This window comes from Eretmochelys imbricata, chromosome 4 (genome assembly GCF_965152235.1).
Source record: "Eretmochelys imbricata isolate rEreImb1 chromosome 4, rEreImb1.hap1, whole genome shotgun sequence".
NCBI classification, from domain to species: domain Eukaryota; kingdom Metazoa; phylum Chordata; order Testudines; family Cheloniidae; genus Eretmochelys; species Eretmochelys imbricata.
Genome location: NC_135575.1, coordinates 27,154,298 through 27,177,715, shown reverse-complemented (window position 1 = coordinate 27,177,715; position 23,418 = coordinate 27,154,298). Strand labels below are relative to the sequence as shown.

Sequence of the window (23,418 nt, the reverse complement as noted above, 5' to 3'; positions counted from 1 at the left end):
ACACGCTGGGATTTTCCATCACGTTACTAGGCATCTCAAATACCCCATAAGGCAACATTAAGAAAAAAAAAAAAAAAACTCTCGGGCCTAAAGACAGAGTTTGTTAGAGCTTCCACAAATGTATGGAGATATGCAAGATGGCTAACAATTCTGACTTAATATTTCAAACACTCATCCTAAGCAAACAACCTTACTGGTTGAATTTACTCATGAAAAAGCCCTGAAGGAAATAACTTCTTTATGCTACTGCTAATAAAAGTTTATCTGAATCTAGAGAGGTTTATGCTGCTTCCCTGCATTCATTGTTAATGGCAAAAACTACTGAGCTAACACTCAACAGGTCCTTTGAGGAAAACTTTAAGACTTAATTCACAACAAACCATGAATATAATACTCTAAAAAGTACCAATCAATACGTAGGCATTTGTTTATTCAGAATTAGAATCCAGCCAACTGGATTTTAGTGGCCCATGTGAAGGTGGCCACTAAACCAGATAAAATGACTGTCAATATTGATCTGCGCTGGATTTGAACAGGATCGAGAGGTAAAAAGCTCTGGTACCCCATTGCAGTTTCCTTACATATGACATTAAAAAAAAAAGATCACTACCCCATAATTACTCAATCTGCAACTCCTGTTCTACAGAGAAGCCAGCAATAATGTATACAATTTTGGGTTCATAAATTAAAGCAACCTTGACCTACAGAAACCACCAAACTCTCCTTTTATTGTGAGAGCATGGAAAGAATCTAAAACAGTTTAAGTGAAGGGAAAAACTAAACAGTGTGAATATTTTTCCTCTTTGCATACATGTCTTGTTGGACTTCAATTTAAATATCCTCCCCTCAAGTTTGCTGCAATGTGAAAAATCTTCCTGAATAATGCACAATTGGTATAACGTACCAGTGGTAAAGGTTACTGCATACCTTCATCATTGAACTTCAAGCCAGCAGCTATTGCTTCATCCATTGTGCTTGTTGATTCTATCAACTAACAAGAGAAAAATTAAGTGATCAGTGACAAATTGAACAGAAAAAAGGTGCTAAGTAATGGTTGAAACTATTATTTCACCGTTTTACAACATTTATAGTAAAATCTAACCACAGTAACATGCAGTCATTAGCCAAGCCAATTAGAGGTGCCAGTTATTGCCTTGGAAGGACTGCAGAAATATGGACTGAAATACTGCTTTTCAGGAAGGCAATTTTCACTTACTGCACTTCTTGAATATTCTCAAGACATCAGTGTTCACTTTTAATTTCTTCAAAAACTTACCTTAGTTAAAATTACAGCGTTGGAAGCTTAAAATTCCATCGAGTTGTAAATATAAACATTCTCTATTTAGCAGTTTTATTACTTCGTGCTAAGTCTTTCATATCAGTTGACTTCCTGGATCATGTGCATAAATAGGGTATCTTGTGCTGCTCTCGGAGTTTATATGAATTCTTATTCCCAAATCTAGGAACAGACCCTTCTCCCTCCCGTTGCATAACATCTTGCATTTCAGGCTCTCAGTATTTTTATAAACTTGTGAACTTCAACACCTCTAAAGTGTTGCATTAATTTCATAAGTGAAATAATCTGACAAAGGTCATAGAACGAGTCAGTGACATAGATGGAAACAACGCAGGAGTCCATGTTCTTACCCCCAATTTTAATCATTACACAATGCCTCAGGTTGACTACAATAGGATAGCTATCTTAAGCAAGCACCACTCACCCTAGAATCATTCATTTCCTGAGGGCTTGGCAGGACGGGCTGTACGGGGTGACAAAAGGACTATTGTTTACAATGTCCAGAAGAATGTTGCACAGGTGCAAACAAAGGCAAAAATTAGCCCTGCCATTAGAATTTAGAAAATTCTGTTGATAGGGAACCAAAACAGAAGCACTCTTACTCTCTCATGACAATGCAGTCAATTCAGCTAACAGGCGTTCCAATTAACAGCTAAAAAACTGTCACTTAAGTCAGCAGATATGATTGAACACAAATCAGGTAGCCGATCTACTGGGTAATTAAGTAATATTTAGTCATTTTTCTGACCCTTACTACACCGTGAAGTGCAATTCTTCCCTGAAAAGTGACACTAAAAACGGCACTTTGTATTTTCCAACCCAAATTTACTCAGTATACAAGTAATAAAGAAGATTTCTTACTACTAATCAGCGCCCTTCACAATGATGCTCTACACATTCACATTATTGAGAACATGCACCGACAGCTGAGCAGAGTGGCACTCTCAAGAAACAGTGCCAGTTGGAGCACCCACATACCTCAATACAACACCAATCCACTTGGAAAGATACTAGGCAGTGGGGACCAAGATAGGTTTCAGGAAGGACCGAGGAAGGCTATGGTGAAAGGAGAGACTCAATTTGGCTGACTTAAAAATGCCAAGGCTTTAAAAACTAAGCTAGCAGAGATTTATTCCCTGAAACTACACTAAAACAATAAAATGCAACCATATACAGGCATTAAAGTTCATTTTTGTTTTAGAGCTAAGTTTGAGTAAGAGCAGCCAGAAGTTCCAGGTTCATACACTAGCACATTTGGAAAGAACTAAGATGATTGAAGCCCCTTACCCCCTTTATAACACTGCCGCAAACATTTAGAGCTATGGGGTGGGGCTTGTGGGTACTCCAACAGGCACTGCTTCTACTACACTGGTTGGCATCTCGCTAACACTGGTAATGTGCAGAGGCCATTCAAAAAACTTCCACCTCTCCCCCTGTCCAAAAACCAGCTCTGAACACTCACTTTGACATCTGAAAGTCAAGATGGGTTCTTTCCTATCTACACATCGGTGACACCTATGACATTTTCAAATTAAGCCTTCACTACTTATTTAAGTTCTCAGAAAGGAAGCATAGCCCAGTGGTTAGCATGTTAATCTGGGACAAGAAATACACAGGTTTGATACCCTGATCCATCACAGTCTACTTGTGTGACCCTGAGAAAGTCATTTAGTTCACTTGTAAAGTGGGGAGAATATTTCCCTATCTCACAGGGGTACAATGAGGATAAATACAGTAAAGATGGAGAAGTGCTCACATACTATGGCAATGGGGGCCATATAGAAGTGCCATAGATACATGTGTGTGTAGCACCATTTAAATTGCACAGGTGTGACTGAGGTCTTAATCCGAGGAAAGTGGCACAGAATAAATTTCAGCTAAAGGAGGGTAGAGCTGTCAACCATTACATAGTATAGATGGGCTTAAATGCAAGCATCCATACTGTGACAACAGCAGCCAATAGGCATTAGGCAGGCCACCTGAGACTAATGAGAAATATCACAGATGTAGCTCTAAGTCAAAATGAATTGAAGCTGTATGGAAATTCTCCTTCATGAAGTCCCAAAGCAGTAGTCTAGGTTTCATTTTCATTGCGGAGAACTAAGGACTAGGACTATGAAAAAAAAAAAAAGATCTACGATAACGTGTGGGACTGAAGTCCATGCCTTTGACTATACTAGAAAAAAAAATTAAAAAAACCCAAAACTATATAGTGGCTGATGATCAGCAAACATCGGTTGCCTTACTCTGCCTGTCTAAATGGGGCTGAAGATCATTTTTACTGAGCGGGGAAAGGGCTAACCTCTGTTAAACAGGTGTTTCTTTCTGTAAGTTATTTAGCAAACAGTTTAGTCTCGTTTGCACGAACATGTTCTTAATATATTTAAATAAGAATGTAAAAGCTCTAAAGGGGGACTTTTTCGGAGTGTGGTAATTAAATTTTAAAATCTTATCAAATGGAAATACGCTTTTGTAAATAAGAATTAAGAAGTTCTTCCTCCATTCACATGGAAGGCACTAAAAAACACATATTGCCTTGGAAATAGGCTGCAAAACCAAACAGTATTACTTGTAATAATTCTTGGTCACTTCTTTGTGGAAAGAGTTCCTTCAGTGTCTGGAGTTTAGCGTCTCTGATGTCTTCCACCTCATCCATGTCTGGTGACTGGTCTGCATCATTTATATATGTAAATGTAGGTGGTACATCTTCAGCCTCTTCATCATCGGACTGTTCAGAGCTACCATATAAGGAAAAGAAATAAGACTTATTTCTACTTAGGAATTCTGTTTTAGCATCCCCATAATTCTTCAGTAAAAATGTAACACCACAGAAGCTTATCTTCATATAAAGTAGCGGTTCATGTATTACCATTCTTTGAAAGAAACTAGAAACAATTTAATAGAACTGAAACCACACATCACTGACAGCACAGTTTAACAACAGGAAACAGTTACCTTGAAAAAAGGCCTTCATTCACCATAAAGCAAAAAAATAGCACAACCCCAATTTTTTTGCAAGATACCTTTGAGTCTTGCAAGCTAATATCCAGCAGAGCAGTGGATCTGGTTGTATCTTAGTTCTCATCTACTGTTCAAAACAAAATGAAGCATCAACAATTCACAGAAGTCTTCAGTACATTAGCCTAACAATACCAGTGAACCCATTTCTGATGTGGGGTAGGGCTGTTACCTATTGTGTCGCATAGCCAGCCAACAGAATGATTTACATCAATAGGTAACGTCACTATCTGTGTCTTGTCAGTACCATCTATTTCCATCTATTTCCATTTATGAAAGAATGAAGGCATTATCTAAACTCAAATTCAGGCTCAAAAGGTCCAACATAAATTTTTCCCAGAGATAAGACGACCGAGTTTGTAAAGGCCCTGTCCACACTCTCAAGGAAGGATCAAATCCACATCCAAGATGTGATCTAAATTACAAAATGAACCACGTGAAAAGACCTACTTGCAATACTTTAAATATATTAAAATGTGGCTCCATCTTGCAGCGTAGACAGAACCTAATTTTGGTTTTAACTATGTCCCTGAGATATACCAAAGCCTTGGATATATCCAAATCTATCAGACTTACGCACAACTGGCAACCCTACAAAATGGGACCACATTTCAGTTTATGCTTAGTTTTGTAGCACAGGCAGGACCTAAATGGAAATTCCATACTTGACTGTCTTATTTAGCTAGTTTGTATTTAGCTTATGTAGCTAGATGCCTAGTTTCTGTTTCGCTGCACTAAAGTTTGCCTGACAGTTAAAAATGACATACTTATACAGAGAATAGCATCACAGCAACTTAATTTAGGTAAGTATCTGCAGAGAGGTGGGGCAGAAGAGAGTAAAAACTCAAACTGTTGCTGTTTCCAACTGACTCCGGCTATATACTTTTCCATTAGACTTCAATATGTGAATAACCATCATGCTGAGAAAGTGTAATAAAATATCATCTGTAAAAGATGTGTGCAAAAGTTTGAGAAAATATTTTCATTTTTCATCAGATACTACCCTGTTCTTGCATACAACTAGTGCTTAGAAAACTAAGCAAACCTAAAACACACCTGGCCAACAGCACAAAGCTGTAACAAAGCAAAAAATTCCTTTCTAACTTCAGCTAGGAATCAGTTTATGCCCTTAAGCAGGAGGATGAGTATCTCTTGTAATATTTAAATACAGTGATGGTGCAAATGATAGTTCTATTAATATATTTTAAATCCTTTTTGCTTCAGTACCCCCAAGAAAAGAATATTTGTACTAAGTCCAAAGAAAAACCAACAAAAATCATTTGAAAGGTTACATTTGCTAAATAAGGTGCTTACCAATCGTATCATGTATAAAATGCCAAGTACTTGACAAGAAGGTAATAAATAGTTAAGGACATCATAAATCTTACATTGCCCATATGATTGAGCATAAAGAAACGCATACTTAATCACAACATGGCAAGTTTAGTTCTGACCCATGAACTGGATTTTTTAATATATTCTAGGCAACTCAGATAGTGACACCTACAGTTAAGGTTGCCTGACACTTTCCATTAGAAAGATTTTATTTTCAGTGGTTTATAGCCTCACAAAAACTAATGGTGAAGGCTAAAATTTTCCATGCTAGGTGTCTGCTTCAAACTGACAATGTTATAAAAGTTTGAGCTAAAACAATTTAGCTGTCTCAGAGAACAAGATTAAGGAAAAAATACATTTTACCCACGTTAAAAAAAAATTAACAACCATTTTGCTGAAAAACTAACAGCAACATACATTGGAGCAGGGATTTGAAATTTGGCAAGGGTGGTTGAGGGGGGGGATTGCTCAGGTGTCAGAATTACCATCCCTGTAAACATTCCCCCAATTTTGGCAAATAAGATCCCTCTGAAAAAAAATTGCAGTTTGCTCAGTTAAGACTTCTTAGCATTTGACAGCTAAATTCTCTGAAGACTGTTTGCAAGAGCATGCTCCAACCTCAAGTAGATCCCACATATCAACATGACTACATATGCTATCCCACAGCGCAACTGAGCATGCTCCCAACGCAGGAATTCAGGGGCTGAGCAGGACTTTCGCCACAATTGTAACTAGCAGGGGCCAATATGGCACCAGACACTGGAACAAAGAGAGAACTTCTCTCCTGTGCTCTCAGTGGTCCCCATGCTGGCACGATGGCAGCTTGGAAAAGATCTATGTAGCCTCACTCAAATGCAGAGGCGTGAAGAACACAGAAGGAAGACATGCAGGAGAAAGGAATGTAGGGGGTAACCACCATATGTAACCTCTCCTTGAGAGAGTGTTTTGAGATGATGTAACAGAATCCCCAGTTTCATTGCAAATGGAAAAGGCAGCAACAGAAGAGGAAGAAAACAGGCACCATTCTGTTCACCATTTGTTTTTTAAACTATTCTTGACCTACTTTTCAACAGCACTGAAAACCTAGCAGTTTCCACTGACTGCAGTAGGACCCATGCAATGTAGTTGTAGCCATATCAGTCCCAAGATATTAGAGAAACAAGTTAAGTGAGGTAATATCTTTAATTGGACCAACTTCTATTAGTGAGAGAGACAAGCTTTCAAGGGACACAGAGCTCTTCAGGTCAGCTCTTCAGTAGTTAGCACATATTCTAAGGGACCATTCAAACCTCTGACTGCAGAGAGTATGTGCTAACTACTTACGCTAAACAATCAGTTCCCTATTGCCATTAGCTATAACCTTCAGAGTACCTTTCCCAGACCTGAAGAAGAGCTGTGTGGCTGGAAAGCTTGTCTCTCACCAACAGAAGTTGGTCCAATTAAAGATGTTTAACTCACCCACCTTGACTCTCTAATATCCTGAGACCAACATCGCTACAACTACATTGCATACAGTAAAATGGAAAGTCAGTTACTTACACAACTCTAGCCAAACTGCGGGATTGCACTGATTTAACTAAATAGATTTTTCTACCAGTTCAGTTAAATCAGTACAGGAATCCCCAAAGTACCTTTCCCAGACCTGAAGAAGAGCTCTGTGTGGCTCAAAAGCTTGTCTCTCTCACCAACAGAAGCTGGTCCAATTAAAGATATCACTTCACCCACCTTGTCTCTACAGTAAAATCCGTCATACATTCAACAATTCTGAAAGTCGAGCCATGTATGCATAACTATTTTTGTGCTGAACTCTCTTCACTATATAAAGTTTATTATATATTATGCCCTGAAGGAACACCTGACCATCTATCAACAGTGCTTCCTCAGGGGCAGAGGAACTGAAAAGCATTACGCAATTCTGAAGACTTCTGAAAGCTATAGTAAAGGAGTAATTTCCATTAACTTGAGGCCTCTGGTCATTCGACAATTTTGGCAAGACATGAGAACTAATCTGTCTATAAAACGGGGATGAAAGCAAGCAAGCTAAACAAAACCCAATATGTAAACACTTCAGCTAACCTTTTAAAACTGAATTTTGAGAAATCCTCTTAGTGGTGCTTGAATTCACTGACAATTGCCCAAAATGTGATAAATACCAGAAGTATGATTGAAACTCATGTATTCTGGGATTTCTCCAGTGAACTAGGTAGTACTCAGAGGAAGACAACTCTTTAAAGAGGTGAAGCTTTTTGAGACAAAAGCTCAATACAGTCTGGTCAGTGGGGACATTCAAAACCAACATGGCATTTAGCCAGCACACATGAAATGCCTTTTTTTTTTTTTGGAAAGTAGGACATTAAAATTCATGAACTCACAAATGAAGATAATGAATACTACAGAAGAGTGGTATGGTGAAGACTTACATTACAATCACCTCGCTCATGGGAACACTGTCTTGTTTTGTACTGGAACACTTTGGTGGTCCTTGATCCTCACTATCCGAAGACACATCAATAAATTGTATCCCTCTTAGATTCTTGAAAGACGATAAATTCTTTGTCCTCTCTGCTTCTGGGGTTTCTGGGACACTGGAGTCTTCTGTACAAGCCATTTGGAGGATGGAGGAAAAGAATATAAATTCAAAATGTTTCATTGCAACTAAAGCCTCACCATAAAAGTTAGGATCTTTCATTAGAAAACATTGACTATTCAAATAAAGATCACACCATTATGTGTTCACGAGTCCCCAGAATCCATGGGTTTCCATCAGCAGACTTCTCATTTAAGTTCTCTAGTTAACCAAATTCCTATGTTTGAATACCCAATAGCTTTAAACACAAAAGCCATTCAAAAAACATGAATATGGCTATTAAAGTGAACAACTGCTGGGTTACAAGCCAAATGTGTATAACCCACCTTGTGACACCTGTGACTTCATGGTTAGGCTGACCAATTACTTGACCAACTTGGTCTTGGATTTGCTGAGGCATACAGCAGACTTAAATTTCCACATGAACAATGACTCTGAATCAAACTCAAGATCTCTGGGCCACCCCAGACGTCATGTAACTATTCCAAGTGGCTTTTCACTCTACTCAAAAGTGCCCAGACTACCTTAATTCTTGGGTTAGAAATTAAGTCCCTTTGATTTCAAAAGGAGCATGTGTAGAGAAATGCAGCTCTGAGCTCTGTTTATCAGCTAAACAAATGGCTCCCTACATCTCCTTTCCTTCTAAAATCTTTAGTGGCATAAATCCAAGATGGGGTCAGAGAGAGTAGATCTCCACTCAAGCCAAGCTTTCCCCATGCCTCCAGTCAGTCCTTTTTACTCCTTCACTTGAGCGGATGATGGAAGTGGTGATTGGAGCACCACAGAATAGTATGTTTGAGATTTAAGGTATATTTGGTGAGGGTGGGTTCACTTACATTACAAGCACATCTGTAGTTTAGGCCGTGTCTATACCTGAGAGCTTACAGTGTTGGTTCATATGAAAGAAGTTCTGTATCTATGATTAAAATCACAAACTAGTTTGATTCCCCACAGTTTAAATTCCAGGGTATTACTAATTAAGAGGTCTCTTGGTTTTTGGTACTGTTTCTCTCCCTCTATGTGTGAAACTTGCAAGCTGCTAATTGTGTTAGTACATTCTAAGACAGACTCTGTTCTCAAAGCAATTCTCTGTAACAACTACTACTCACGCAGAGAGAGACTCAAAGCAATACTCTAACAACAGAAACAGCACCCAGAGACTCTCCGCCCTTTCGTTGTATTCATCTCGCTTTGTTAACAACTGTGATTAAAAGAGAGAGAGAGCATGTATGTGGATGGATGCTTGGTGTGGATAATAACTGAACGATCAGGGAGGTGCCAGCCTAAGAATCCAGTGTCCATCTGCCGAAGAAGGCGTCAAGTGGAAATAACCAGAGGACCCCCCAGAGGGCAGACTGGAATCCACCCAACAGCCTCAAGAATGGGAGAACCAAAGAACAAGATAACATCTTGCAGCACGGAGCCGTCAGGAACGTGCCATCTGCTGACTGATTCAGCAACAGCATGAGGAAGCAGTTCCCATAGACTGGCATAGGAAGAAATTCCTATAAAAATGGACTCTAGGAAGTGAGAACTTTGGGGTCTGATTCCGCAAACCAACTTCCAGGAGCGTCAGTTGAGCATCTGACAAGGCCCTGCTCCCTCTTCATGTCCAGGCCACCTAGCGAGTGGCTTGGCATGAGCAACTCTAAGGCTGGTAACTATGATAACCTTGCAGAACGTGTGTGTGTGTGTGTGTGTGTGTGTGTGTGTGTGTGTGTGTGTGTGTGTGTGTGTGTGTGTGTGTGTGTGTGTGTGTGTGTGTGTGTGTGTGTGTGTGTGTGTGTGTGTGTGTAAATATGAAATTGAATGGAATATTATAGCTATAACTAACTGCTTACTATGATTCTTTCTGTATTCACAGTAAATGTGGCATTTTGCCTTTTCCCCTTTAATAAGATCCTGCTGGTTTTTATTTTATTGGTATAACAGCAGCACAGCTGTACCGATGTAGCAGTGCCAACATAAGACTGCTCATGTAGCTGCTCTATGCCAATGGGAGGAAGCTCTCCTGTCTACATAATAAAACCATCTCAATGAGCGGCGGTAGCTCTGTCAGCAGGAGAAGCTCTCCCACCAAAATAGCACTGTACACACTACCACTTATGCCAGTGAAAATTATGTCACTCAATGGGCTGTTTTTTCACACCCTTGAATGATCTAAGTTTTGCCGACATAAAAAATAGTGTAGACATGGCCGTAGAGGTCATTTCACTATGCTGTTTGTTCTCTTTCAGATAGCTATAGTCAGGTAGATATTGCTCAGGCAGCTCCCATGCCAGTATATCCTACTCAGGTTACAGTCCACACTGCTAAAGCCCAGCAACCCAAGCCAGCTGATAGTGGCCAGCCCCGGGCATTTTATAGCAGCATAGACCTGCCCTTACATTACACACCAAAACGGGCACTTGGAATAGGTGGGAATTTCCACGTATTCATTTTTCAGTTGGGTTAGAGAATACAGTTTCAAGTGGTTTTCCAGAGAATACATAGGAATTACACCTCTACCCTGATACAACACGAATTTGGATATAACGCGGTAAAACATTTTCCCTCCTCCCCCCAAGCTTGCGTAAGCCTGGGAGGGATGGGGGAGAAGCGGAGTGGCGGCATGCTCAGGCAGAGTGGAGGTGAACTGGGGAGCGGCATGGGGAGGGCCGCAGCAAGTAAGCGGGAAGGGGGGGGGGTGTGTGTGTGCCAGGCAGAGGAATGGCTTCCCGCCCCAGATCACCTCCGCTCTGCCTCCTCCCCCGAGCGCACCGCTGCTCCGCTTCTCCCCCATTCCTCTCTCCCTCCAAGGCTTGCCGCGCCAAACAGCTGATTCGCGGCAAGCCTTGGAGGGAGAGAGGAAGGGGGGAGAAACAGAGCAGCGGCAGTGCGCTCAGAGGAGGAGGCGGAGGCGAGCTGGGGCAGGGACCTGCCGGTGCGTGCTCTGCACCCACCAATTTTTCTCAGTGGGTGCTCCAGCCCCGGTCAGGGGACAGGGAGCCGGGGGGGGGGGAGTAGGTGGGGGTTGGATGGGGGCGGGGCCAGGCTGTTTGACGAGGCACAGCCTTCCCTACCTGGCCCTCCATAGCAAGTTCGATATAACATGGTTTCACCTGTAATGCGGTAAGATTTTTTGGCTCCCAAGGACTGCGTTATATTGGGGCAGAGGTGTATGTGGCACTCAAGAACTCTGATCTGAGGTAGAAGCCCCATGTCTTACTCACATATTCTCAAACTTCTTTTTTTTTTTTTTCAAATGAGCATAACTAGAAAAAAACTGCTCAAGCAACTAGAATAAATTCAGACAAAAGCTGTATGATTTCCTTCAAGATGAGAAAAATTACAGACCCTGGAGGCATGCAAGACTGAAGGAAGAGGGAGAAAGCATGCAGTGGAGACTATGACAGCTGCAGAAGGAGTCTGTTGTCAGAAAGCAACCGTGCAGGAAATAAATATAAAATAACCTGCAAGGTACTGTAGCAGTATTTGACAGAAACTCAGATAAACTAAATATATGACCTCAAGCAATTTACTGACACTGTGGAAACTTCTAAAAAACAGTATGAATTTTAAGACTGGAGGGGGAAAAACTGCCCATTAAATTGTAAAATGTATTGCTGACATATAACAGGGCTTTGTACAACAAGGCAGAGTCACTACAAAAATCAAGTAAAAACTTGAACTTGGATCCTGGCAGGGTTGAACAAGTGGACCTTCAATATTCTAGGGGAAAACTAAATCATCAGCCATTAATAAAATGTAACTTTTGCATGGGCCAAGGTCTAACAGCAATTGAAAGGCCACAGGATTTAAGATAACATTGGAATATGTGAATACAAAAGGAAAAAAAAAAAAGGTTTGTATCATTCCTGGCATTTGTCCATTGAGATGAAAAAAGGAAGAAAGCTCCTCTTGTGGAGGATGACCTTGTGCATAGCTAAAAGATGAGGCAACAATCCACTCTTCTCACTAAATTAAAAGTAAAAATAGAGAACATGTTTATTTTCTGGAATTCTGCTTCAGCAGAGAAACTCGAGAATTTTATCAAACTGATAAAATTCTCTGGAACGTTTAGACTTGTAGCAAAACTTAGAGCGGGTCTACACTACACCTTAAGTCCATATAGCGTACATCGCTCGGGGTGGGAAAAAGCTCTCCCCACACCCCATCCTTGAGAGACAAGTTTCGCGATGCCCATATTGGCACTGTGTCAGCAAGAGGCCCTCTCCCACCAACATAGCTTCCACTTCTCACCGAGGTGGAATAATTATGCCAGTGGGAGAGAGCTCTCCCGTTGGCATAGAAAGTCTTCACCAGATGCACTACAGTAGTGCAGCTGCGCCAATGTAGTGCTGAAGGATAGACTTGCCCTTTGATTTACTGCCCGAAGTTTGATCTCTATCAAACTATCATTTTGTGATATACTTGTTTCCTCCAGTGACAATTTTTTCTACATGCGACTGTTCACTCTACAGGAACTGTTACGTGTCAATCTTATGACGCTTCATCTGATATAAAAAGTATCATTAAACAGAAAAGCTTTGGAAATTCAGTCTAGTTAGTGTCGATTCAAAATGGCGCACACACATGCAGGAACCTGTGCTTTCCAGCCTTCTGCTGTCAAGTAGGAGACTGCAGAATCCCAACTACAGACTGCAAAATATAAGCTTGCATTTTAAAAAAGTTTTTAGACAGCATGACAGCAATGTGGTACCCAAACGGGAAACAGAAACCACAACAGTGGCTTCATGAATCTGCAAGCAGCTGGTAACAGCAGCAGAGATGTCAACCTTGCTCTGAGACTTTTAGGGAGGTTTATGAAAAAAGCTAGGGAGGTTGCCTGGAACTCTCTCTTTCACCCCTCCCTTGAAAAAACCAGGACCGCTCCCCCTTCTTCCCCATTCGTTAGCCAAAGGGAGGGGGACACACCTGGGCCACCAAGCCACCCCTGTTGTGCTCCCCACCTGCACCTCAAACAGGAAGAAGGGGAGGACAGGCCCTAGGAAAGCTGCCTTCCTATGCCACCTAGGTCTTTTAATTACCTTCACCAGTCCCAGACCTGGACCTCCTGCCAGGGATGATTTTCATTCTCTTCTCCCTCCTCTCTCACTTTCCTTTCTCCCCTTCGGCGCTGCCTTCTCCTGCCCTGCAGACTGTGCAGTGAGGGTCTGATAGGAGACAGGCCACAGCAACTGTCAGTGGGGGCTTGGGATGTTGTATTCACTGGCCCCAGGCTGCACATTGCACTCCAACTGCCCTGTGTGGCTCCCGCTACATAGTCCAGTGTGGCGTTTTTTACTTTATATACAACGAAATTGCATATGAATTAACATGTGCTTGCAAAATTAGTAGGCTTAAGCCTAAATTAGTAATTTCATAATTACACGTTAAAAAAATCAGGAGGATTTCTGAAAATTGGGGAGGGTTGGCATCTCTGCTGTTCCTCAAATTAGGGTTAACTCTCATTTTAATGACAGAAGTTTATACAGGCTGAACCTCTCTAGTCCGGCACCCTCTCATCTGGCAACATCTGTGGTCCAGCATGATTTTATTTTATGTTTTTTTATGCTTTATCTACTTATTTCCTTGTGCCAATATAGTAAAACTGTGTAACAACAATACCACTTGGTTATGAAGAGAGCCGGTAAGCCTTGGCTAGGCAGCGTTGCAAGCGTTGTTCCGTTAAATCGCCTCGGCGATATAAAAATAAAAGGAGACCCACTCGCTACAATACTGACCTCCCGTGGTTTGGCAAATTCTCTGGTCGGCACCAGTCAGGTCCCGAGGGTGCCAGACTAGAAAGGTTCAACCTGCATGTCAATATTCTTATCTTTCACTGCTGATGATTTTAGCAGAACTATACAGCTATATGCCTATCTGCCATTAAGGGAGGCAGCTGCAGATGCTAGGAGAGCAGGGAAATGTCTGGTTGTTGTCAAGGGTTGACATGATGGTAGACTAGTTCAAGTCCCCCAAAAGAATTTCTAGCTAGCTGTCTATTCACAAGGGGTCAAGGAGTAGGACGCATCCTCTTCCTAATGCAAGAAGCTTCAACTGATTCCTAGTGAACACCACCCCATCTGCCCATACATGCAAAAACTCAGCTGACAAAAACCAATCCCCTCTTCCTTCCTTCTACACCGCAGTCAATATGCATTGTCAACACAAAATCCTACAACACTAAAAGAACAAATTACGAAGGCAGCATAAAATTGAAAAGCATTCCAAACTTGAGATCTGTATTGGGTTTAGTATCAGCATCAACACAAGAAATATTACTTCTATACCTCCACAGATATGCATGACACTTCATAAAGTAGAGACAGGCTCCCTACTGTACTCCCGAGGGCGATCTGTGCAAAAAAAATTACAAGTTTTGCACGGAGTATTATAAAATTCTGCAAATCGTATTTGTCAATAAGTAAATGTGGCAGATCCAGCATGGCAGTGGGGAGCACAGAACACCGGGTGAACAGAGGCTGGAGATCACCCTGCAGGCCACCCCCCGGCACGTGAACTCGGTGGTGAGGCTGCACCCAACCCTGACACAGTGCAAGGATATGGCCTACCCCAAACGCATCCCAGGGCCCTGTCCCTCTGTACCAGACACACGAGGTGTGAGCTGGCAGGCTCAGCCTGGCAGAATTCAAGAGGGCTCTGGGTGCAGGGGGTTGAGGCTCAGCGGGGGCTCCAGATGCAAGGGGGAGGAGAGTTGTTGAGGCTCAGCGGGGGGCTGGGCAGATAGGGGGGCAGTTCCCTGTAAAGTGACCCTCCTCCCCCTGCAGCTGAGGAGCTATGAGAGCTGGAAGCAGGGGGAGGCACAGCATCCTGCAGCCATGGAAGATATCTGGGGGTGGCTTTGTCCCAGCCCCGTACACACCTTGAGGAGGAAGAGCAAGTCCTCCCCAGTCCTCAGCCCAGCCGGGATTACCAGCTGAGCCCAGCGGAGGATAGGAGCCAGCAGCTAGAGTGTCTCCAGCAAACACAACACCTCCCCACGCCCTGATTTACTTCCCTGCTGGCTAGTCTGGGTGCCCAAAATGACGCGCCTGCACGGCTGGGGAGGGCTGTGTGACCGCGCTTGTGGTTTCACTCTGCTTCCCCATCAGAAAGACATTTTTCTGCAGGGAAGCAAAAAAATATATTTATGTATCTGTTGGGGACATGAATTCTGCACATGCTCAGTGGCGCAGAATTCCCTCAGGAGTAGAGTTTACAGTCTAAATTTAGAAAAGTAACATGAAAACACAAATGGGACTAGGAAGAGGGGATCGCCAAGGACAAAGACATTATGATTGTTTAGAAGCTTGGAGCTTTGAGGATTATTGTTTTTAAAATGTTAATGACTAAAATTACAAGCCTCTTGGAGGTGATGAGTTTTGATAATGGACTTACAGCACAGTTCCTTTTTAAGAAAAGCATCAGGGAGACCACATTTGTATCACTCCTTTCTAGATTAAAGTGTGCTTACTTTCCAAATAAAAAGATACTTTTCTAGTGCAAGACCTGGAAACTCAACCTAGGATCTGAAAATATTTTTTTCCCCCCCTTTATGCCCCAGAATAATGACATCTACTTATCCTGTGCACGCCGCCAAGCTTTCAAATTTTGTTTCAAGTCAAGGTGGTGGGAAAAGACTGGAAAGAAGAGGGAACTAGGGATGGAATTAAAATACACTTGCACAAATAAGGCACACATTGCTCAATTCATTTGTGGAAAAGAATATTTTTCAGCTGACGTAACCCAGGCATAAAAGAAACTAGACAATTAGGTCACTTACAAAGGATACTGTCAAGATTGAAAAATAATTGTTTTAAATAAGATACAATATTGTATGTAATGCAATATCTTAATCGCCGGGGAAAAACCTACCCTAAAAACAAACACAATTTATTTTTAAACCATTAGTGGACTTTAGAAAGCCTAGACATCACCAATCTAGGGTACTAGCTCTCAGTGCATGCATTACTGCTGCCAATGCCTATGCACTAATACATCCCCCAAAACTCCTTCTGCCACACTGAATGTCTGCTCGTATCTGTGAGTACACAACCTGTTGTACTTTACACAGTTGGTTTCTATACCTTAAATACCCCCATACAAAAGTCTACAGAGGGGAGCAAGTGAAAATGCAACTTACGCCATGTGCAGAACGGGTATCCACAACATTACTTAAAGTCACACTAGTCCTGTATTTGATAATAGGGCTGTCGATTAATCACAGTTAACTCACACGATTAACTAAAAAAAAATTAATCACGATTTTAAAAAAGTAATTGTGATTAATCGCTGTTTTAATTGCACTGCTGAAAAGTAGAATACCAACTGAAATGTAATGAATATTTTTCTACATTTTCAAACATTGATTTCAGTTACAACATAGAATACCAAATGTACAGTGCTATTATTTTTATTACAAATATTTGCACTGTAATTATAAATGAAATCGTATTTTTCAATTCACCTCATAGAAGTACTGTAGTGCAATCTCTTTATCCTGAAAGTACAACTTACAAATGTAGATTTTTGTGTGTGTGTGTTATATAACTGCATTCAAAAACAAAACAATGTAAAACTTTATAGCCTACAACTCCACTCAATCCTATTTCTTGTTCAGCCAACACCAACAGAAATAAGTTTGTTTATGCTTATGGGAGATAATGCTGCCCGCTTATTTACACTGTCACCTCCAAGTGAAAACAAGCTTTCATATGGCACTTTTGTGGCAGGCATTGCAAGGTATTTAGGTGCCAGATATGCTGAGCATTCATATGTCCTTCATCCTTCGGCTACCATTCCAAAGGACATGCTTCCATGCTGATGACATTTGTTTAAAAAATGGGTTAATTAAATTTGTGATTGAACTCCTTGGAAGAGAATTATACGTCTCCTGCTCTGTTTTACCCACATTCTGCCATATATTTTAAGTTATAGCAGTCTCGGATGATGACCCAGCACATGTTGTTCGTTTTAAGAACACTTTCACTGCAGATCTGACAAAACGCAAAGGTACAAACGCGAGATTTCTAAAGATAACTACAACACTAGATCCAAAGGTTTAAGAATCTGACGTGCCTTCCAAAATCTGACATGGACGAGGTGTGGAGCATGCTTCCAGAAGCCTTAAAAGAGCAACACTCCAATACGGAAATTAAAGAACCCAAACCACCAAAAAAAGAAAAGTCAACCTTCTGCTGGTGGCATCTTGACTCAGATGTTGAAAATGAACATGTGCTGGTCCGCACTGCTGTAGATCGTTATCGAGCAGAACCTGTCATCAGCATGGATGTAAGTCCTCTGGAATGGTGGCTGAAGCATGAAGGGGCATATGAATCTTTGGCACATCTGGCATGAAATTAGCTTGCGACGCCAAGTACAATGCCATGCTAACGCCTGTTTGCACTTTCAGGTGACATTGTAAACAAGAAGCGGACAGCATTATCGCCTGAAAATGTAAACAAACTTGCTTGTCTGAGTGTAGGAAGTAGGAGCGAGTGGACTTGCAGGTGCTAAAATTTTACATTGAATTAAAAAAATAAGTTTTTTTTGTACATAGTGCTACATTTGTAAGTTCAACTTTCATAATAAAGAGATTGCACTACAGTACTTGTAATGGGGGAATTGAAAATTACTATTTCTTTTGGGGGTTTTTTTGTTTTTTTTTTTTACAATGCAAATACTTGTAATCAAAAACCAACGAAGTTTGCACTGTACACTTTGTATTCGGTGTTTTAATTGAAATCAACATATTTGAAAATGGAGAAAACATCCAAAAATATTGAAAAATAAATAGTATTCTATTATTGTTTAACAACGCAATTACTTTCTTTAATTGCTTGACAGCCCTATTTGATAATTAATATATGAACATACAAACACAGGAGAAGCACAAAACAGCTGCATGGCTCAGTTCCCTCCTTTGAATTCAACATCTACATGAAGCTACTGGGAATGCTAGTGAGACAGAACAGGCTGAAGTGGCAGTAGCAAACACCTAACACTAAATCTCCGTGTCAAACTTTGCATATTGAGAAATCTGCAATATATTGCAAAAAATATCTGGATTAAGAGCAGCTGGCCAAAGCTCAACACAGATGAGCCTAAAGTTATGCTGGTAGGAAGAGACATGCATTTTGAAGTATTTCCCTCGTTTGTAACAACTCCATCCATCAAAGGCATGAGTCCTTGGATTGTTACAATGGTCTGCTGCTCTCAGACACAACACTATACTTGCTTACCCAAATGAAGCTGGTTACGTAAACACCCACATTTCACCTGCATCTGGCCAGAAGACTGCACCCGTTTGACTCTCATCTGTCCAGAGAGATCCATGCTTTTGTAACAACTGGCTTAACTATTGCCATTCTCTATACCTATGAATGAAGCCTAATGCCGCGAGAAAGAGCCAACTAGTTGAGAAACCAACAGCCCGCCTACTCACCAACAGAGGTCACCGGGAACACGTATTCTTATACACCACACTTGGCATTGGCTATACATTCTACAGAGACCAAATCAAGATTGCTGTCCTGAGTTTCAAAGCCCTGCATTAGTGTAGCGACTGCACATGCACGCACCGTCCATATGCTAATCCAAGATTATTATGAAGCCTGGAGGGAGGGAAACTGTTGTGTATGCACAGTAGCTTTCAAATTATTTCTCCCTTAAACAGACATGGTTTAGGGTCCAGAGTCTACTTGAAAATTAATTAATTGAAAATAAGTTAAGAAGTTTTGGATACCTCATCTGCCCTTAAATCCCATGCCACTTTCTGTGTTTTCACTAATACATGTCCTTTCTCTCTTCTCTATATGATTGTGACACAAAAGCCCTACAACCAGTAAAAACAGACTGATTCAAGTGGAAATACTGACTCAGGCTAACATACAAAGAAAAAAAAACACAGTTTTTCCTTTAATCTTTCCCTTTAAATACAAGATGACTGTTAACATTAGACAGTACAACCGTTTCAGAAGTAGATGTGATTATTAAACTGACTGATTTTTTTAATTAACAACTATTATGATAGCTCAATAGACTTCACGGATTAACCTGAAGACTTGATCCAAATAGAAATGAAGTTGGCAACCCGATCAGATAAACTATTCTCTGGGCCACCGCTCAAAGCTTACATTCTTACCACCCCCTACAGCACACAGGATCCCTAGTCATGGATCATGTACAAACACAGAACAAAAAGACAATCCAGCCCCACAGAATTTACCATCTGAGGCCAGGTCTCCACTCCCAAATTACTTTCGGTATAACTACATCACTCAGGGATTTGCACAATCCACACCTGTGAACAATGTAGTTATGCTGACCTAAGTGCCAGCATAGGCAGTGCTATGTGGATGGGAAAGCTTCTCCCACTGACATAGTTACCGCCTGTCCCGGAGGTAGATTAACTACACCGACGGGCGAGAGCTCTCCCATCGGTATAGAGTGTTTTCATTAAAGCGCTACTGTGCCGAAGTGCAGACCTGCCCCAAGCCTAAGATAACAGATAGACTAACAGACTGATAGGGAGTACAAGGATACAATGAGACAATATTGGTCAGCACATTAGGCAGTGGTCTCTGCACACCAGCAGCCTAGCAGTTAAGGTTTTTGTAGGAATCATGGCAATGGAGGATACTGAAGGAAGGTAATAGAATAATTTTCTAGATGCCTACAGAGAACTCCTCCCAAATCGGAAGTGCAGCATGGGAAAAATCACAAACGTGGTTGTTTGAAAAGGTAAGGAATGGGCAATGAAGGCTGACATCATTGATTCACGAGGGGGAGGAGTCAACTTTAACAGCGAACGAGAGAGGGTAAGTAGAATGGAGATAGGTTATAAAGGGCTTTGAGAGTGAAGACAAGTGGCTTATGTTTTGATGCAACAGATAACAGGGAAGCAACAGAGGGATGCAAAGAGAGGAGTGACGTGTCAAATCAATGGACTAGGAAAAATATTTTGCAGCAGTATTCTGAATAGATATAAGCAAGACAATAGTCAAGGCCAGCGAAAAGGATTCTGTCGTATTCAAGATACAAGGTAAGTGCTTGGATAAGAATTTTAACTGTTGTGTATGGATAGGCACAGCAGTATTATAGCAATGTTATAAAGAAATATTAGGCAAGATTTAGACCTAGCCTGGACGTGAGGACCTGGAAAGAAATCCTAATCAAAGACAATGCCCAAGTTAGAAGCCCGAGCAACAGGTAAGCTTGGTGTGATCATCCACAAAGAAGGAAACGGGAAGGACTCAGAAGCGGGGTTGGGGGGGGAGTTTAAGAGCTCCAAAGTCTGAAGGAGTGACTGAAACAGAGGAAAGAGAACCAAGAGAGACACAACCCTAGAAGCCAAAGGAGGACAAGATTTCAAGAAAATTAAGAGCATGGTAGACTGTTAAAGGCAGCTGACAGATAAAGGAGATTAAGGATGGAGTATTAGTTCTGAGCTTTGGTTAGGAAGATGTCATTCGACACTTTGACAAGAGTGGTTGTAGTGAAATGCAAGGTGTAGAAGCCAGATTGAAAAGGGTCTAGGATGGAAACTGAAGAGAGGAATTCCAGACAGCAGCTGTAAATACCACATTCAATTAGCTTAGAAATTAAAAGAAAAAGGGAAATGGGGCAGCAGTTGCTGGTGCAAGTGGGGTAAAGGGTGGGTTTTAAGATGACAAGGCTACAAAATGCTTATGTAGTAAGGTGAAAAGCCTTAGAAGAGTGAGAGTTTATGGAAAAGAGTAAGAGAGAATGAGAGTTGGCACAAGGAAAGGTGTATCACTGTGGCAAGTGGAGGGGTTAGAGGAGGTGAGCAGAATAGAAACTTCTGTATCAGTAATAGCAGAGATGGAGGAAAGAGTTGTAAGAAAAAGAGGAACTCACACCATATTTTGTCCATTTTCTCATCCAAGAAATCAGTGAGATCCCATGTGGAAAAGTGAATGCAGGAGGACAGAACTGTTTGAGGAGTGAATTAAAGGTGATAAAAAGGCAGCTGGGATTCAATTACATTGGAGAAGTACAGCTGTTTAACTAGGAAGCTGACAGAAGTGAAGAAAGAGAACAGATATGTACTGGAGGAAATTACCCTCAGCATAAGATTTCTGCAAGGGCAGGAAGCTGGTACTGGCGGGAGCCAAAGCTGGAAGTAGGCAACGCAGAGCATTTGATGGAAGAGGAGCAAAAGAGTCAAGGATAGAGGAGAGTCAAACATGGAGAGAGAATCAACCATATCAAAGGAACAAGGGAAGAGAGGACTAAAAGCACAGGAAAAGTCATCAACGTTGATGCACTGACATCATGGAAAGGCTGCATGCCAAGTTGCACGGGGGAGCTGATGGATATTGTTGAAAAAGACTATGTGATGGGCAGAGGGTGGTAACTGAACAGCAGAGAGATTAAGGGTTTGTACAGCACACATCACTGTAGTATTAAAGGTACTCCATAGATAAGTTAGATCTGCATAGTGATGTATGTAGGGGATATCACATCCTCTGGTTTTTGGAGGTTCAAGGATACTTTCCTTGAGAGGTAGATAGGAGGGAGGGAGAGAGTGTGTGTGTACAATGTTAAATATAAAAACGCTTACAGTTACAATGGAAATGTTTATACAAAAGGAAGGGCAACATGTTTTAAAAATTGTCAGGCTTCGGGTTAGCCTTAGTCAATGAAACACTTTATTACTGGTTCTCAGCAAGCTCCAAGCCTGACCTTTTAAATCCTGATTCAGCCCTCTATTCACTTTTATAGAAGAAAATGTTATGGCAGAGTCTGATGCTTTGAAGGCAGTTATCATGGAATAGTGGTATTTGGAAAGGTTCTGAAGAAAAGCTGTAAGTGGGGCAGATGCTTTACTCTTATAAAAAACACATTATCAACGTGTTTGTGCGAGACACAAATCTAACACATGACTCACCAGTTTTCTCGGTCACATCTGATGTTGGAGTATCTGGCCTGCTGCTGTCATCTGTAACCTCATCATCACCACCGCCACCAGCAGCAGCAGCAGCAACACTGTCTGCTGCAGCAGAAGGAGCAGCTGCTAGCTCAGCTATGGGAAGAGAAGGAGGTGGATTTTCCTGTTCCACTTTTTTAGACTTCTTCTCAAAGCGAAAGCGGTCCAGATTAAACAGACTCATAATCTCAGCCTATAGCTCCTGCTGCTGTCTGCAAGAGAGGAGACAGGATTGATTCTACAGTCTCTGTGGGAGAAAGGAGGGAAGACAATCACCCATGGCTTACTCAAAACCAAAAGGCATGAAGACAACAAACGAACAGACACAGAAACTGCTACAGAAGAAAAAAAACCGACGGGTTGTTCGCCCTGCCCTCCACCCAGCATGGCCCGGGACAGGCCTTGGCCCGGAGACAAGGAGAAAACAAGCCCATGTGGAGAGGGGCAATGTAATGTATTACACAAGGAAAGGCGAAGCGGGAGTCCAGTCCATCCCCTCCCGACCCCCAATCCGCTCCCCGAGAGGCCAGGAGAGGTCCCCATCCAACGCCCCCAGCCCGCACCTGTCTCACCCGGGCAGAGCCACCTGGCTGACAAAGACAAAAAGGAGGCGGGCGAGGAGGGACCGATGATGCAGGCGGGGAAGGGGAGGGGGATGAAGCGGAAACTGGAAGCGGCTCAGCCCGCCGAGCCCCGGATAACCCTGCCCCGGCGAACGCGGGGGCAGAGGCACCAGCAGCGCCCCCGCCGCGGCCTCTCCAGGTACCCACCGGCGCGGGGGCAGCAGGGCGCGGGCGGGGGGGCAGTAGGGCGCGGGCGGGGGGGCAGCGGCGGCAGAGGACCCTTTTCGGAGGCAAAGCGCGGCGGTGGCGTCAGAGGGCGGCGACAGCGGCGCGCTTCATGACGACTTCACCGCTTCCCAGCAGCCCCTTCGCCTGCCGGCCTCTGGAGAGCGCGCGCGCGCGCGCCACAGCGCACCACCCACCCCGCCCCTTCAAGGGCGGGCCTCCGCCGGCCTCCCGGGGACTGTGTCCAGCCCGCAGAGCAGCCCCGGCGCTGCTCCTGGGTGGCGGTGGGATGGGAGTGAGCTTCCCCCGCAGAGCGGCGACGGCGCCAGCCCCTGCGGCAGGAAAAACTAACTCCTCCCCCCGCCCCCCCGGCAACCGGCCGTGCGGGAGCCCTGCGCTGCTCCCCCTCCAGCCGAAGCCCGCGTCGTGCGGGGAGCAGCGCGGGCCGCGGAGCGCT

General features: G+C 42.6%; 1 protein-coding gene across 5 annotated transcripts in view; it reads right to left on the bottom strand.

Annotated features, from left to right (window-relative positions):
• The window catches only part of SMARCAD1 (SNF2 related chromatin remodeling ATPase with DExD box 1), a 77,733-nt gene extending 54,754 nt beyond the window's left edge, over positions 1 to 22,979 (bottom strand). Inside the window, exons 1-5 of one of the 5 annotated variants that reach the window (XM_077815031.1) lie at positions 22,944 to 22,979; positions 22,135 to 22,385; positions 8,071 to 8,245; positions 3,867 to 4,035; positions 928 to 991 (exon numbers count right to left, since the gene is read on the bottom strand). In XM_077815031.1, coding sequence (XP_077671157.1) covers positions 928 to 991; positions 3,867 to 4,035; positions 8,071 to 8,245; positions 22,135 to 22,357 — 631 coding nt within the window. In that variant the 5' untranslated portion in view covers positions 22,358 to 22,385; positions 22,944 to 22,979. The other 4 variants (XM_077815032.1, XM_077815030.1, XM_077815033.1 and 1 more) reach the window with 4 other exon arrangements.
• Positions 22,980 to 23,418: the final 439 nt, after the last annotated feature.